The sequence below is a fragment of the Macrotis lagotis genome, chromosome X, assembly GCF_037893015.1.
Source record: "Macrotis lagotis isolate mMagLag1 chromosome X, bilby.v1.9.chrom.fasta, whole genome shotgun sequence".
NCBI classification, from domain to species: domain Eukaryota; kingdom Metazoa; phylum Chordata; class Mammalia; order Peramelemorphia; family Peramelidae; genus Macrotis; species Macrotis lagotis.
This window is the reverse complement of record NC_133666.1, coordinates 245251242-245267769: the sequence shown is the minus strand read 5'-3', so window position 1 is coordinate 245267769 and position 16528 is coordinate 245251242. Positions and strand designations below refer to the sequence as shown.

Here is a 16528-nt window from a genome sequence, read left to right as displayed (position 1 = left end):
TGTTTAACTAGAGTTTCCATCTTACTAATTCAGAAGAATAGAGGGGATGCAAGGCTAAAGAGTAGGAAATGGTCTTGTTGAAAGATTCTAGGGAGTGTGAAACCAGATGGCGCTTAGATCCTCCCCATTATCCAGCCAGCAAACATTTATTGTTTCCACATGCCAGGTACTGCCCTAATTACTAGGCCCCTAATTACTAATTGCTAGGGATAAATAGCTCAATAGCAAGATGGGGCAGAGTGTGGGACTTGGATTCAGGAAGTCCAGAGTTTGGATCCTTACTCTTAGTTGTAGCGGTGTAACTCTGGACAATTCATTTCATTTTCCTTAGACTCAGCTTCCTCATCTGTACAGTGAGCATAACACCGACCTCATAGGTTTGTTTTCTCTGTACCTCTCAGAGAATCAAATGACTTAACAAATCTAAAGCATTTAGCAAACCTTACAGCACTACATAAACACGGGTTACATATTGTGTAAATGCAATATACATGTATATGGAAAGTAATCTCAAAGGAAAAGCCCAGAAGTGGGTGGTATAGTGAAATGGAGACCAGGAAAGGACTCCTCAAAAGGAAGATTTGAGCTTAGTCTTAGAAGGAAATCAAAAGGTGAAATGTGTGGAATGGAGAGCATTCCAGGCACAATATCTCCAGCCTTGTCATGGAGTTTACCATGGAGTGTGCTAAAGAGAAAGACTGGGGCTCTAAAATACCAAACAGAATATTTTATATTTGTTAATGAGGAGCCACTGAAATTATTGATTACAAGAGTAGACATGGTCAAACCTGCCCTCTAAAAAAAATACACTTTGACACCTGAATGGAAAAAAAATTATTAGAATAAAGAGAAATTTGTTGCAGGGATATCATTAGTCCATGCATGAGATGATGAGGGCCTGTCCAGCTATGTGAGTAGAGAGAGGAGAATGTATTCAAAAAGACATTTGGAAGTAGAAATGACAAGATTTATTAAGCAATTGAATATGTGGAGGGTATATATAGATGCATAAAGCAGTCTCCAGGATGATATCTAAGTTGCATGCTTTGATTGAATATGTATATATTTGGAAGAGGATAAGGTTTGGGAAGAAAAAATCCATTACACTAAAGAATTAGGAAAATCACATATTTGACTTTGGTTTCTGAGCTTAGGTTTTATAACATCTGCCATAATTAGAACATTTGGTAAAGGACTTCATTTTGCATTTCACAAATGAGTTTGATTTGCACAGAGCTTGTACTTCATTCCTACCGTGGAGCTCAGATCTATACTGATTGTTACTAGCCTTTATATAACAGAGCAAATACTAAGCATTTGTTATATACCAGGCACTTGTGTTAGGTACTTGGGATGCAAATTTTAAAAATGAAATTGACCTAACTTTCTTGGAGCTTATGTTCTGTCAGAAGAAATAATATGTACATGTATAAAAAACTCAGAATATATGCAAAATAAGTGCAAGAGAATTTCCATTCTCTAGCTGGAAGGGAAATCTAGGGAGGGAGAATCAAAAGATATGTTGTGTAACAACAGTGTTGCTCTAGCTAAAGGTTGAAGGAAGTAAGATTCTAAGAGGTAGAGATAAGGAGGAGGCCCATGCCAGGTATGAGGAATGATCTGTGTAAAAGAATGGAGATATATGGGAGTATCATATGTGAGAAATAGCAGCAATAAGGCTAGGTTGGCTAAACTGTAGAGTACAAAAGGAATAATTATGAAGATAGAAAGGTGGAGGAGGGGAGAGTTAGTTTGTGAAAGGCTTTATATGTTTTTATTTGCTCCTAGAGGCAATGGGAAGTGATTAGAAGTTGGGGAATGATGTAGTCAGGTGTATAGTTGAGGGAAATTACTTTGGCCCCGAACTAGGAATATTGTTATAGAAGTAAGGAATATGGGGCGGCTAGGTGGTGCAGTGGATAAAGCACCGGCCCTGGAGTCAGGAGTACCTGGGTTCAAATCTGGTCTCAGACATTTAATAATCACCTAGCTGTGTGGCCTTGGGCAAGCCACTTAACCTCATTTGCCTTTCAAAAAAAACCCCAAGAAATAATAAGGAATATTTTATGATCTCCTTGGAGATCTTTAATATAATCCTCTCTCTAGCATATCTAGTTCTGCCCTAAAATGGGGACTTTGGACTAGAGAAAGGGCTTTGCTTTCCTACAGAAAAGTTGGTACTTCACCTGAAGCCTTGAAGGATGCTCAGGATTCAATCCTTTATATTCATATTAATTTTCCTTAAGAATATGTCTGAGGGGACAGCTAGGTGCTCAGTGGATAGAGCACCAGCCCTGGAGTCAGGAGTACCTGAGTTCAAAAACGACATCAGACACTTAATAATTACCTAGCTGTGTGGCCTTGGGGAAGCCACTTGCCTTGCAAAAACTTAAAAAAAAAAAAAAAGAATATATCTGAACAGAAACTTTTAGGAGAGAATAGAATGGATTTTTTCCAAGAAAGTATTGGTTAAGCTTGCATAGTGTATATTGAGCAATATAAGATTTTTTCCTTATTTACATCCTTTCAGTTTTATTTCTTCACCCCCCAATTCTTTCATTAACCTGAAAAATCTGGAATGTGGGCTAACTCTCCAACATTTTATACAATTACTAACTGTAATGCCTCTGCTCAGCTTCTCAAGAGCACCATTTCTGGAATTAAGTAAATTAAATGAGACTGTAAATTAACCTTAAATGGAATTTGAATTCTCATATTATTTCTTCTTCATTTAAAGGTTGAAGAGATGGTGAAGAATCATATGACTTACTCATTACAGGATGTTGGTGGAGATGCCAATTGGCAATTGGTGGTAGAAGAAGGAGAGATGAAGGTAACACCCATTAAATAATTTAAATAATGTAAAAATTTATAACTTGTTTATAGTTTAACTAAAATAGAGGGTAAGAAAACATTTTAGGGTATAATGTTTAGACATTGCCTAGGAACTACAAAATAGTTTTTCCAAGCTCTGGTATCAGGTATCTTATGAAGAACTGCAGGTGTTTTAGAATCTTTAATTTTGAAATTGCTATTTATATATACTGCTCAAAGAGATTAGCCATCTCCCATTAACCAAAGATATAAATATTTGGGGAAATACATATATATATATACATATATATATTTGGGTTTTAAGTAAACCAGATAGCTGACAGCAGTGTCCTCTGATTGAATCTCAGAATTTACACACACAGCATTCTTTTTCTTTTGTTTTTTTTTAAACTGCTTCTGTTGTACATTGCCCCATCATTATGTCCATAATTATTTCTGTTTCTCTCTGTGTAAATAAATTGTATTTTTTTAAAAATCTATTGAGTTTGTAGTTAGCCATTCGGGATCTTAGAGAGTTTTTGAGAGATTGATATGGTTTATAAGAAAATTTTCCTTTCAAAGATCACTCTCTCTACTTAATCCTGTCGTATGTGTGGACTTGATTCTATTCTCTCCTGTCTTGCCTAATAGCTTGTCCTTCAATTGCCCCCCCAACCCCCCCTTTCTTTAATCTACAGTCTTTCTGCTATCTACTGAATTTTCATGCTCCCTACAAACAGGATACGGTTATATTCTTGTCCTTAAACCTGTATCTCATAAACCTGTATCTTGTCCTTAAAGCCCATCTCATAATCAAGTTCTTAGAAAAAGTCAGGTGTTTTCATTGAGTCCTCTTATTTTCATTTCCCAATCCATTTAACCCAATCCACTTGATGGCTGTAGCAGTTAACTGAAATTGCTTTCTTTTAAGGCAACCAGTGATCTCTTAATCCACATTCTGTCTCTAGCCTTCAGTGCCTGCTGCCTCTTCCCTGGACTATTTTTCTTCTGTTATCTTCTTTCTGATCTCATCACTTTCATGTGTTCATTTATCTTTATGCAAATGACTCCTAGATTCCTATTTCCCAAGACTTGTGTCTCTTCTCAGTTCTAGTCTGTTATCACCAATGACCTGTTAGTCATAAGATCAGAAATTAAGATCTGGATGGAAACTTGGAGACAGATTTTAACAGTGAGAAGTTAGAAAGTTTAATACCTCACTCAAAACCAGTATAGTTAGGATTTGAGCCCCATTTTTCTAACTCCAAATTCAGTTCCATTTCCACTGTAATACCTGCTTCTCACACTTTTATCTGAGTTTTCCATATCAACCAAGCATTCAAACTTAGCAAGTAGAATTCACTTTCTTCTCCTAAATCACACCTTTTTTTCCAATAGACTGACTTCTCCCTCAACATTCCCCACTCTTCTAGAGACCCAACTTTGCATCTTGAAAGTTATCCTTAACTCTTGTCTCTCTCTCTCTCTCTCTCATGCTCCTTATTAAAACCATTGTCAAATTTTATTAGTTAGATTCTGCAACACCTCTCCAGTCTATTCCCTTTCCTCTACTCACAAAGGCATCATCTTAGCTCAGGCTATCCTACCTTTGACCTAAGCTATTGCAACAGCCTCATAACTGCTGCTATCTTACATTCTCATTCCCAATCTCTCGGCATAGTCTCCCAGTATGCTCTTCCTCAAACACAAATCTGTTTTTTTTTTTTTCATTCCGACTTCAGTGATTTCATGTTGCCTTTAGGATAAAATACAAACTATTAGTTTGGCAGTGCAGTGTTAATGGTATGAAGAGGGAGCTATACCCATAGCATCTAAAAAAATTAAAAGACCTGGGTTTCATTCCTGCCTCTGACATATATCTAATTTGTGGTCCTGGGCACTTTTCTTAGTACTCTAGGCAGCTCCTGAAAATTCACAAGTTTCAGAGAAGATGCTGACCCTCATTGCTAAAGATTTCCTAACCTGAGAGTATGGAGCCATTCCCTAGCAATGTATTCAGTGCTTTTCATTGTTGGGCATAGTGGGAAACATATTAAACATTTCCCACAGTTAAAAAACACTTAAGTGCTATTCCTAAACTTCCATACTCCTTTGGGTTCATGGGCTTCTCCACACCTAGAATGTAGTCCCTCCTCCAGGTAAGATGCCTATTTGATGTACCAGTGACCTTCCTTTGGTGTTAGTGTTCTTTTCCTCTTCATATTATCATGCAGATATTTAACTGATCACATAGTGTATCCTACTGTGGGGGTCAGCACTGTTCTAAGCATTTACAATTATCTCATTTGATCCATGAGAGGCTGGTAACTGTTTTCATACTCATTTTACAAATGAGGAAATTGAGCCAGGTGAACTGACTTACCCGGAGTTACATAGTAGTAAGTATCAGAGGCTGGATTTCAACTCAGACTCCATTGAGCTCCCTCTGGTAGAAGATCATAGAGAACAGGGAACATTTTCCATTTTATCTTTATATCCTTAGCCATTGGCATATAATAGATACTTGATAAATATTTATTGGATTAGGTTAGAGTTGAGTAGAATAAGCAAATGAAGGCAGCAAGGCCTTCTTAACTAAACATAGGCCACTTAACTAAAAAGGTGAAAAGTAAAAATGTATTCAGTTTAAGTAGGTGGAAATTTTTTTACAAGATAGAAAAGAACATCTTTGTAATAAAATAGAGTTAACAATCAGTAAAGATAGAGAGTGAAGCTGACAGGGTTTTATAATCCCCTGCATATACCAGGCACTCTGCTCAATTATTTAACTGAATGAAGAACACAGGCTGAGAGATTAACCCTTGAGTAGGTTAAATGTTTTCTTCTGAGGTAGAAGGGAGGTCTGAGAAAATGAAGTAGCATTTAAAGCATTATATAAATGTGAATTCATATAATGCTTTAATACCTACAAAGCACCTTCATTAAACACACTTTGTGAAATAGGTATTATATGTATTATAATTCTGATTTTATTGGTGTTAGTAATAATTTAAAGATTTTAGATTAGAAATTTAATCAGGGAGTTTATGCTATCTTTCCCCCCCCCCCTAAAATGGGAATCAATTTGCTGAGAATTAAGTAGAGGGATATGAATGTTTGGGGCTTGAGTCAAGGTTTGGAACTACTGCTTTGGCAGATGCATCAGAGAATTAACTAGAGATGAATAAAAGGATTACTGAGCATCAGTGAAGAGTAGTTTTATTGTTTAATTCAAGGAAGACAAAGAAAACAGTATTGCTATTATGAAATGTTTGAGATTCAAATCAAAAACCATGACAGATGACCTGATTTTCCTGAACCCAGAATATGGAATTTGTTTCTGTGCAAACTGTTTGATTTAAATTGTTTGCAATAAGATTAGTCAGATCATGTTTGGACTTTCCTCTTCATCTTGAGATCAGAAAAGGCAAACTTAATTCCTCAAAAGAGGACATGTTTTTCCTTGTCAGTATTCCTACCTTTGATAAACCTACCATAAGATAACCAAATCATAGTTGCAATTTGGCTTCTTTATAAAATTCTAATAAAAAATTGTTGCAGCATGTTGCTTTTGTTAGAAAAAGGAGACAAAATTAGTTGATTTTGGTATTTAGAGTAAAATCATGGTCAGTTCCCCCTACTGTGATATGTGAAGGATCTCCTTTTCTTTTGTGGTCGGAACCAGGAATGATAAATAGGGAACTAACCTCAGAGTCAGGAAGACCAAGTCCCTCCAGTTACATGTAATTGCTCCATCACTTAGGGAAAGTAATTTAACTACTTCATGGCAACCTATAAATTGCATAATAGATGCTGCTGCTGTTATTTGTCCTTCATTCTCAAAGAGGACCATAACATGAGGGATGTGATATCATGATATGCAGGTGAACTGGATTTAAGTGAAGGACAACTGTGCAGTCATCAGACTCATTTTTCCTTCAGGGGCCATCTAGGTCCAGTGGCCAGATATGGATCAGGACAACTGGAGAGGGCCCTGGATGCAGTGGATTCATTTTGACAAAGGCAATGCCCATTCAGTAATCTAGGCTAGATGAGAAAGACATTAAATGAAAAATTATCTATTTACCTAGTACCTTCAAAAAAAATTCACCTGTAAGGGAAGATTCCCCCAGACAGGCCTAAACCAAAGCAATTGCTATTTATTTTCATTCTGTACTAAGCAAAACCCAGACAATAACCAGTCCTTCTTAGCATTCCCTACACCAGTGTGGTCAGACTTATCCTTGATCCTGTACATAACAAGATTAAAATGTAATTGTGAAATATTTAACAAAGTAACAAAATATAATAGAACATATGTGGTTTTCTAAATGCAGCCAGCAGGGATCCTTAGGTATACTTTTTTGATCCCTTTTTCTATTTGAGTTTGATCTCACTGTTCTAGGCCAATGAAATCACAGAAAACTTGTCCTTTTTTTTTTTAACATTTAGAGCAGATTTAAAATCCAAGCACGTTCAGGTGAGAAAAAAATTTAAAAAGTAGACTATCAATAAAATATATCTTAGGAGAGCTAAGTAAATTATCATGAGTGAATTGAGGCCAAATGATAACACAGTTAAGCAAAATGTTTTTATTTTGTTTTTCCATATTAACTTAAAATTTTCTTTTGGCAGTTTAATTTTTCTTCACTTTATTCTGAAAATGTGTGACACTTTTTTTTGGTAGAATGTAGACACTTTTTTTTTTATAGAATTATCCTTTATTCTTCCAGAACATGTGAAAGATATTTGTTAGCTTTCTACTATATAAATACAGAGCACTACTAGGTTTCAGAAAAGATGAAAAACTTAAAAAAGAAAAACTTTGCCCTCAAGGAGCATTAATTATAGGATTAATGCATTTTTTTTTTTTGCAATTTATTTGGTTTTGGACAAGGCAATGGCATTAAGTGGCTTGCCCAAGATCACACAGCTAGATAATTATTAAGTGTCTGAGGTCAGATTTGAATTCAGGACCTCCTGACTCATGGACTAGTGCTCTATCTACTCTGCCACCCACCTGCCTCTAGTTGATTTGTTAAGAACTATAATTATCTACCAGTAAGAGGGAAGTTATATATGCAAATTATAACTTAAAAAGAAGAATGCTATATACAAAATAACAAGCTTATTGAAAGGGGGACAAAATTATATGTAAAGTCTCAATTGAAGAAACATTATTGAATTGAGGAATTGTGAAAGATTTCATGAAAAGAGGTAGTGTTTAGATTGTTTAATGGTTGACAGAATTTCAGCTGGTAGTGTAGCAGAGAGAGAGAAGGGACTCTAGGCATTAGCCCACAGAATAAAAAGGAAGCATAAGATTGATACAAAGGATGGCATTTTTACTTGAGGGGAAGAATATGCTGAAGGGAATTGCATAAGGAGACTATAGAAAGATTAGATGATGCCAAATTATGAAATGCTTTGAATTTCAGGCCAAGGGGTTCTAACTCCTTTGGTGGGCATATTATTGAAAAGCTTTAAACATAAGGAAAATTCACCTGGCAGTGGTATTAAGGTTAACCTTGGTGGACAAGAAGTCTTGAGATGAGAAGACTTAAAGTGAGTATAATGAGAATAGAGAAAGAGGACATAAATGCAAGAGATTTTTCCCAGTGGGCCAGATCACTGAGGTAAGAAAAGTGATGAAAAGCACATGAGAAGTTTGAACATAAGAGTATGGTGAATTATGTGAGCCACAACTACATGGCTAAAGGCTACCTACTGAACTAGTGAAGTTTAGAGAAAAAAGATAAGAAGCTTGAACTAGTGAAGTGGAGGATGGGGGTGAATATTCAGATAAAGATTTGAGCAGAAACATCAAAGAATTCATGTAAAAGACCTACTCTGATCCAGAAGGAATTTGGGGGACAAAAAAGTTGATTTAATTGCTGTGAAGCTAAAGGGAAAGAGAGACTAAGGGGCAGGAAACTACTGTTCTCTAAGCAAAGAAGAAAGGAAGCTAAAAGGAAAGAACAGCTTGGACCTAAAGAGCCCATGAGCAGTTGAGCAATAAGGCAAGGTATAGGAAGCAAGAGAATTTGGGGAATCATGCACCCCCGACCCTCCCAAGGAAGGCAATGAGGGAATGAGCAAGCTTTTTAAGAAGGATTTAGGGAACAGAAGGTAGGGCCATAGTTCAGAAAGCTGAGATAAGATAATTAGGAATGTGTTGATATGGGCAAAAGCCCAAAGACTTAATCTTCAGACTAGGGCTGGGACCTTTGTCTTGTTTGGATATCTGGAAGAGGCAGGATATTTTACTCAGAGTTCATTGATCCTTATCTCAATAACTTGACTTCCTTGTACTTCACTAGTTTGAGTTGCCAGTAAATAGTTGTACAATCAGTCCTAGACCTCAGAAGCCTTGTCTAATCTTTGTCTAATCTAGCTAAGTGACTCAGTGGATAGAGCACTGGCCTTGGATTCTGGAGGACAAGAGTTCAAATTTGACCTCAGACACTTGCCATTCACTAGCTTGTATGAATTTGGGCAAGTCATACAACCCGGATTTGCTTCACATCCAGGGACATCTCCAGACATCCTGATCCATATCTGGCAACTGGACCCAGATGAGAGGAGAAAGTAAGGCTGGTGACTTAAAACACAGCACCCCCCTCACTCACCCTGATGTCATGGTCTTCAAAAATGAAGGACAAACATTACATATTTGGGGTACTTCTGCCTTTGGGGATAGAAGTTCTAGTTAAAACCATAATAATAAAAGAGCTTAATAAGGGAAGAAAAGTCACAAGAACAATAAAGAATATTCTCATTATTGAGTCACAGAGAGGACAAGAAGCCAGAAAGAGAAGCATTGCTACAGAGATTGAAAAACTGAGATATTGGGGGAAACTCAGGATGGATATATCTGAATGGAGTGGTGATTAATATGTGATTCTTTACAGTCCTCAGCCTCCAGTCTCCCCTCATAGTTGCTCAAATAATCTTTCTTGAAGCATATGCTGTCCATTGCAATCATTATGTTAGTTTGTTTGCTTAGTTTCATAAGAGACTTAATATTAGAAAGTGACAGTGATTTTTTTTGTAAGCATAAAACAAACATTTTTATATGGGAAAGAGATCTAAGACACAGAGGCTGCTCACATCTTATTTCACCCACAGAACTTTGCTGGTCTCCTATTGCTACTTGGAAAGAACATCAACTCCTTGGCCAATCAATGCCCACCAAAATCTGAGTCACCCTTCAAAGCCCTCTAAGTGACATAAATTTCATTTTATATTAATCAGTCTGTCAGCAGGTTTTGTGGGCAATCTACCTTCACCTCCTCTAGACAGTACTGAGGGCAGAGACTGGCAGCCAGCACAGCACAGTACAGTACTTTGGTACTATGTGCTTAATAAAGAGTTCTTGAATTGTGCTAATCCTTAGCATTCATTTATGACTGATCAGTTTGCATTGGAAATAATGAACCATCATCACTTTCTTAGCTTTTGATGTGACAGATAATTTCAATTATGGTAACTTGACAGAGCAAATCTATTAGACCTTTTAAGTAATAGCTGTCTAATAGAAATGTCCAAAGATCATTTACTAATAGTTCTCATTACAAAAGCTAATTAAAAATTTTGTGATTTTAAAATTTCTCATTAAATCATTGAAGATAGAATTTATCAGATTCCTATCCTTACCCAAAATTTATTTCAAGAGAATTTAATTTTGAAAATAGGTTCAAAAGTAGGTCTTAAAAGAAGATTATATTTGAAGGCACGTTGAAGGCACGTGGTCTTTGGGACTTGATTTTCTTTCTCAATAAATTTCATATGTATTCCCTTTAGGTTTATAGAAGAGAAGTAGAGGAAAATGGAATCGTTTTGGATCCTCTGAAAGCTACTCATGCTGTTAAAGGAGTGACGGGGCATGAGGTCTGCAGTTACTTCTGGAATGTTGATGTTCGCAATGACTGGGAAAGTAAGATATCACCATTAATCTACTTTGTCTCACTTTTTAAAAATTCCTTTTTTAATCTTGAATTTTTCTCTGAAATAAACTTGGACAAACAAATTAGAAAATGGTCAGAAAATTCCCTAGGTGATCAATTGAATGCCTTCATCTGTAGGACACTTAAAAATTTCAGAATCCTTTCATATAAATTGAAATTTGATCTTCACTGATATCAATTACTCAAGTCAGGTGACAAAATCCTCATTTTTCAAATAAGAGAATTTACTTAAGAGAATTGATTTGAATAAGATTACAGGAAATGGTAGGACTGAAAGTCAAACTCCGTTCTCTTGATTTTTTTGGTCCTTCTTTCTACTTGATTATGCTGACTATTAGTAAAAATCTTAGTGAATTCTGATGTTTTTGTAAACTTTATTATGCATATTATTCGCTTAAGTTCATAAATAAAACTTGTTTCAGAAAGAATGTTTTATATGTTTTTATCAAAATTGTTTATTTGACTTTTTCATAAGCCTACCTATTCTAACCTTCCATGTCCGTGGTTATCCCATTCTTCCAGAAAATATTAGTATCTATGTTGGTGTCAGGAAACTATTTGAATTACAGTAGTTAATGTGTTCCTTTTTCATCATGTATTCATGCCCTTTTGAACCCCTATGAGGCTCTCCATTTGTTTCACATGAAGCGCTCAACTCTGCTCCTAAGGGATCTTTCTTGTTTTACTGAGAAGATGAAGCAGTCTGTTGTGAACTTTCAGTTCTTTGTCTTTTCTTCCACACTTCAAATTTTGTCTTTATCCACCCTCTGCACCATTATTAGATGTTGAGGTGACCCCCAAACCTTAATTTCCTCTGTCTGTGCCTCTAAATCCCACCCCTCCACATTCTCAGTTCTTCCAGATTATTCTCCATCAGTCATTCTCTCCACTCCTTTCACTTCACTTCCATTTCAACAGGCTTTTTACCTTTTGTGAATACCAGTCTCTGTGTTTCCCCCTGTACTTTAAAACAAAACAAAATTAAGAAGAACCATATTACAAAACAACAAACCAACCTTGACCCTATTATCTCTTTCATCTCTTGTCAGAGAATCATAGATTCAGAGCACAGAAGTACTTTACTGGTCATCTTTTCCAATCTTAAATCTGCAGATGAAGAAATTATAGTCCAGCGATGTTAAGTAATTTGGACCCAGATTTTCTGATTTGAAATATAGTATTCTTTCCATGATATCATATTATGTTTTTTGTCATTCAATACCCTCCAATAATGAACTTCTAAAAAGATTTAAAACTTGCTGCCTCTTACTTCTTCTCTATTTACTGCTCAGGGTTCTGCTCTCTTACTTCCTCCATAATCAATTTTACTATCACTCTTTTCTCCAGTCAGTTAGCAAGCATTTGTTCAGCACCTCCTATGTCCCAGATGTAAGGAATACATGATGACCTCTTAATTGCCAAACATCATCATCATCGTCATCAATATCCCTGTCCTTTCCTTTCTTGAGGTGCCTTCTTTCTTTGGCTTTCATTTCCTGAACCTTCCTTACAGAAGATCCTTCATTTCCCTTTTATCATACTTTATATGGCTTATCCACTTGTAAACTTGTAAGCCAGTTGAGGACAGGAATATTGTTTTGTTGCTCTTTGTAGAGTTTTGACCTTGCATACTTGTAAAAAAATCAGACTTGTGGTTTCATCAGTAAAGAGAATACTTTATGAGGCAGTTCCTTCTCCCAGTGCCTATGGGTAACTGCTTCTTCACATAATCTTTAAGATTTTCCTGGGGCATGGGTTAAATGACATGCTCAGAATTCCAGAGCCATCATGAGTCAGCTGATAGCTGAACTCAGTTCCTTCTTGTATCAGGGAATACATACATAGTAGGTACTGAGCAAATAGTTAGAGATTTTTGGTCTACTAGAAATTGAGAGTGCCTAATAACTAATACTAACAGCCAGAAATTATTAGTAATACTTTATATTTGTATTTGTATAAAGGCTCAATATATTAAGTACTTGTTCTATGTTTGGTGTTACTTGTTCAATAAGTTTCCCCTTAATTTTGATTTATTGGACTGCCCATGAAACCTATTTTTAATTCAATAGCACAAATTATTACATTTCTTTTTCACTGAAGTAAGAGTTCATTGCACTGGTTTTTGTATCTTATGGAGGATCTCTTGCTCATATCCTAAGAGAATTCAAAGTGACACTCTTAGTCTTTGTGGAGTTTGATTTCGTTGTTTTATTTTTTATGCAAAATTAGACATTAAGATATTACAAGTCTTAAGATTCTGAAAACAAGTTTGAAGACAGGTGGTCTGAAAACAAGTTTGAAGACAGGTGGGTCTTGGGAAAAGATTGTTCATTGTTGAGTTAATCTTCTTCTAATAGTCCAATAACAGATGGCCTCTGACTTTTAGAATATTGGTAAGACCTGAGGAAGTAGTCAACTCATTTATCTGAGGCCTATTCACAGACTTAGATAAAATGATTATAACTATACTAAGAATCAAAAAAATTGTTATTTATTGTTCTAATTTCCTTCATTTCAGCAACTATAGAAAATTTCCATGTCGTGGAAAAGTTGTCTGAAAATGCAGTCATCGTTTACCAGACTCACAAGGTACTACCTTTTTTTCATCTGTATTCTGATACCAAGTCTTTCTTTAGACAATTCATGTAATCAGTCACAAAGCATTTATTTATCTGCTAATAATACCATTAGACCCTGGAGTTAAAAAAAGACACAAGTAAAGGTCTTTTCCCCCCATGGATCTTGTAGTCTAACAAAGAAGACAACATGGACATATAAATATAGATATGTTTAAAACAGATACAGAGTAACCTGGGAAGTAACAGAGGGAAGGAAGTAATAGCACCTGGGTAGACCATGAAAGGCCTCTTGGAGAATATGATACTTGATTTACATCTTCAAGAAAAATTCTAGGAAGAGGAAATAAGTGTCCTTTAGGCATGGGGGGACAGTTAGGACAAAGAGGTGACTGAGTATGTGAAAGGAACAGGAAAAGAGGCCAGCTTCTCCATATGGTCAGTTGTCCTGAGTGGAATAATTTATTGCATGATTAGAAAGGCCAGATGAGATACAGCCAGAGGTAATAAAGAACCACTCCATTTGAATGAGTAGCAGATCCACATACTAAGATTTTCGCTTTTGGAAAATCATTTTGGCAGCCAGAAAGAAGATAGATTACACTGAGGAGAGACTTGAAGCTAGCTGACCAAGAAACTATTGTCCAAATGAAGAGCTGATGGAAATCTGAAGTAGGATTGGGGGGGGGGGGCTTATGTGAGTTGAGAGAATAAATATGCAATCAGTAGTGTAGAGATTTAAAAATAGTACTAGAAAAGTGGAGGTGATTTCAACTCTAAGAAAAAAACCAAAAAAGTGGATTTAGAGACAGAGTTCTGAAATAAAGATATTAGGTTCTGAGATGCCTTTAGGTTATTCAACTCAAAATGTCCTATAAGTGGTTGGTTGTATTGGATCAGAGACCAGAAGAGAATTTAGGACTAAAACAGATAGTTTTAGATGGCAGTCATCTATATAGAAAGGATAATTAAGCCCATAGGAGCTAATAAGTGAAGCAAGTGAAGATGTAGATAAAGAGAAGAGGGCCCAGAACAGAACCTTGGGGTACACCCAAAGTTAAGAGGTATAATCTAGATGACAATCCAACAAAGACAATTGAGAAAAAGTACTGTCAGACTTGTCAGAAGAAAATTAAAAGAAAGCAGAGCCACAGATCCCAGAAAAGAGAGAGAACCATGAAGAGAAAGGATGGTGAAGAGTCATGCTTTAGGGAAGAACCAGAAAGAATGCAGATGGAGAAAAGATCATTAGACTTGACAATTAACTTTGGATAGAACCTTCTCCTTTGAGATGGGATCAGACCTGAGATGACAGTGGGGATGAAGAGTGAGTGTTGGAGGAGAGGAAAAGTAGAAAAAGCAAATACAGCTACCTTTTTAAAGGAATTTATTTGGCTGAGGGAAAAAGCGAAAGCAATAATGGAAATTAAAAGATCTAGTGAAGGTTTTGCTTTTTTTTTTTTAAGGATGAGGGAGACTTAGGCATGATTATAGGCAACAATGAAAGAACGTAATAGGAAGAAACTGAAAATAAGAGGGTTTAAGAATATGTAGTGGGGATAGTCAGTTGGGAGGATCATGACCAAAAGATACACAAAAATTAACTTAAAGAGAAGGGAAATCTTCATCAGATATTGGAATAAAGGAGGAGCTGGTGAGAATTGATACCATTAGATTAGGGCATGAACAGAAGATAAACAGTGGTGGCTCAAAAGAATTGCCTTCTTATTTTCTCAATACATAGAGCAAATTCCTAAATTCAGCATTTAACAGGGAAACTGATGTAGGAGGGTTCAAGAGAGAAGAAAAGGTTCTAAACATTTGCTGTACAAATGGGATACAGAATCAATTAGAAAAGAGTGAAAAGATTACCTTTATGCATTGTGGATTCAGTTGAAATTAGAAAACATACATTTGTATTGGGAGCATCAGGTAACAACTATCAAAATCTGGATTGGGTCATAAACCTGCATAAAACATCTCTGAAAGAAAGTTTACAACAACAAAGGAGATATAGCTACTGGCAGTAACAGTGTATAACAAGGAGTATTCTCACTCTCCTCCAGAACCACTTTGTTGGGGGATAAGAGAGAAAGTAGTCAATGTAAGGATAAGAACAAAGGAAATAAGTGTCATACAGGGAGAAGAACAGGTCTTATGAAAACCTTTGATTGAAAAATTATGAAAACAGGGAAAGTTTAATAATACAACTCAAATTCTGAAAGGCATAGTAAAAAAGATCATACTAACTTCTTAGTCATATGCTGTAAGTGCTCCTTAGTAGTATGAATGGAAATTGTCTTTCCAAAAGTTTGCCATCATTCTTCCATCTACCATCTTCCTCCCTTCCTTCCAATATTACAAGATACCAATGAAGTTAATATTCCTCAATGATTGCTTATTCTTGTCATATAACCAATCCTTCCTCTTTTCCTTTCATAAAATTCCTTGATATCCTTTACTCCTGTTATTCTTCAACTTTTCAATTTATAGCTTTGTAAAATCATAAATTCATTCTCATGCTTAACCCTTCTTATGGGGAAGTCTCAGCTTTCATTTTATAAGATCTATGTTCTACTTCTGCATAATATGTCAATAGCCAAAATTTGATTTAGTTTTTGTAGTAGCATTGTAGTTATCAGGGATATCTAGTTTGAAAATACTCTAAATTTTCATTACGTTTTGACTTCTTCTACAGAGGGTATGGCCTGCTTCTCAACGTGATGTATTATACCTCTCTGCCATTCGGAAGATACCAGCATTGACTGAAAATGACCCTGAAACTTGGATTGTGTGCAATTTTTCTGTAGATCACGAGAGTGCACCTGTGAGTACTTGGGCTTTTTCTTTGATATTGCATCAACTGAAAAATTCTACAAGTAAAATTGTTTTATCTATTGGAAACATTTGATAGTGGCAGCTCCATATCTCAGGATTATCCAGAAGATTTTAAAAGTTCCTAAACTAATAGTATAACCTGTATTAACTGAGGGTTGCATTTATAGCTTTAAAGTTCTCAGAAAAGCTTACTATATCTTTTAGGGGTAATTAACAGTGAGCTGTATAGTAACTACAATTGTACCAGTGGTTCATAAGCCACCCCTCTTTCTTCTAGGATCACTATTTCCAAAGTTTACTTTTCTTTAGTTTACTTGCATTACTCAAGAAGTT

The 16528-nt window shown here is 35.9% G+C and overlaps 1 protein-coding gene across 2 annotated transcripts in view; it reads left to right on the top strand.

Moving 5' to 3' along the window:
- Positions 1-16528, top strand: part of CERT1 (ceramide transporter 1) — a 154650-nt gene that overhangs the window by 130837 nt on the left and 7285 nt on the right. For both annotated transcript variants that reach the window (XM_074206844.1, XM_074206845.1), the window contains 4 exons: positions 2738-2833; positions 10618-10750; positions 13300-13370; positions 16056-16184. In XM_074206844.1, the coding sequence (XP_074062945.1) occupies positions 2738-2833; positions 10618-10750; positions 13300-13370; positions 16056-16184 (429 nt within the window). The remainder of the gene's footprint in view (positions 1-2737; positions 2834-10617; positions 10751-13299; positions 13371-16055; positions 16185-16528) is intronic.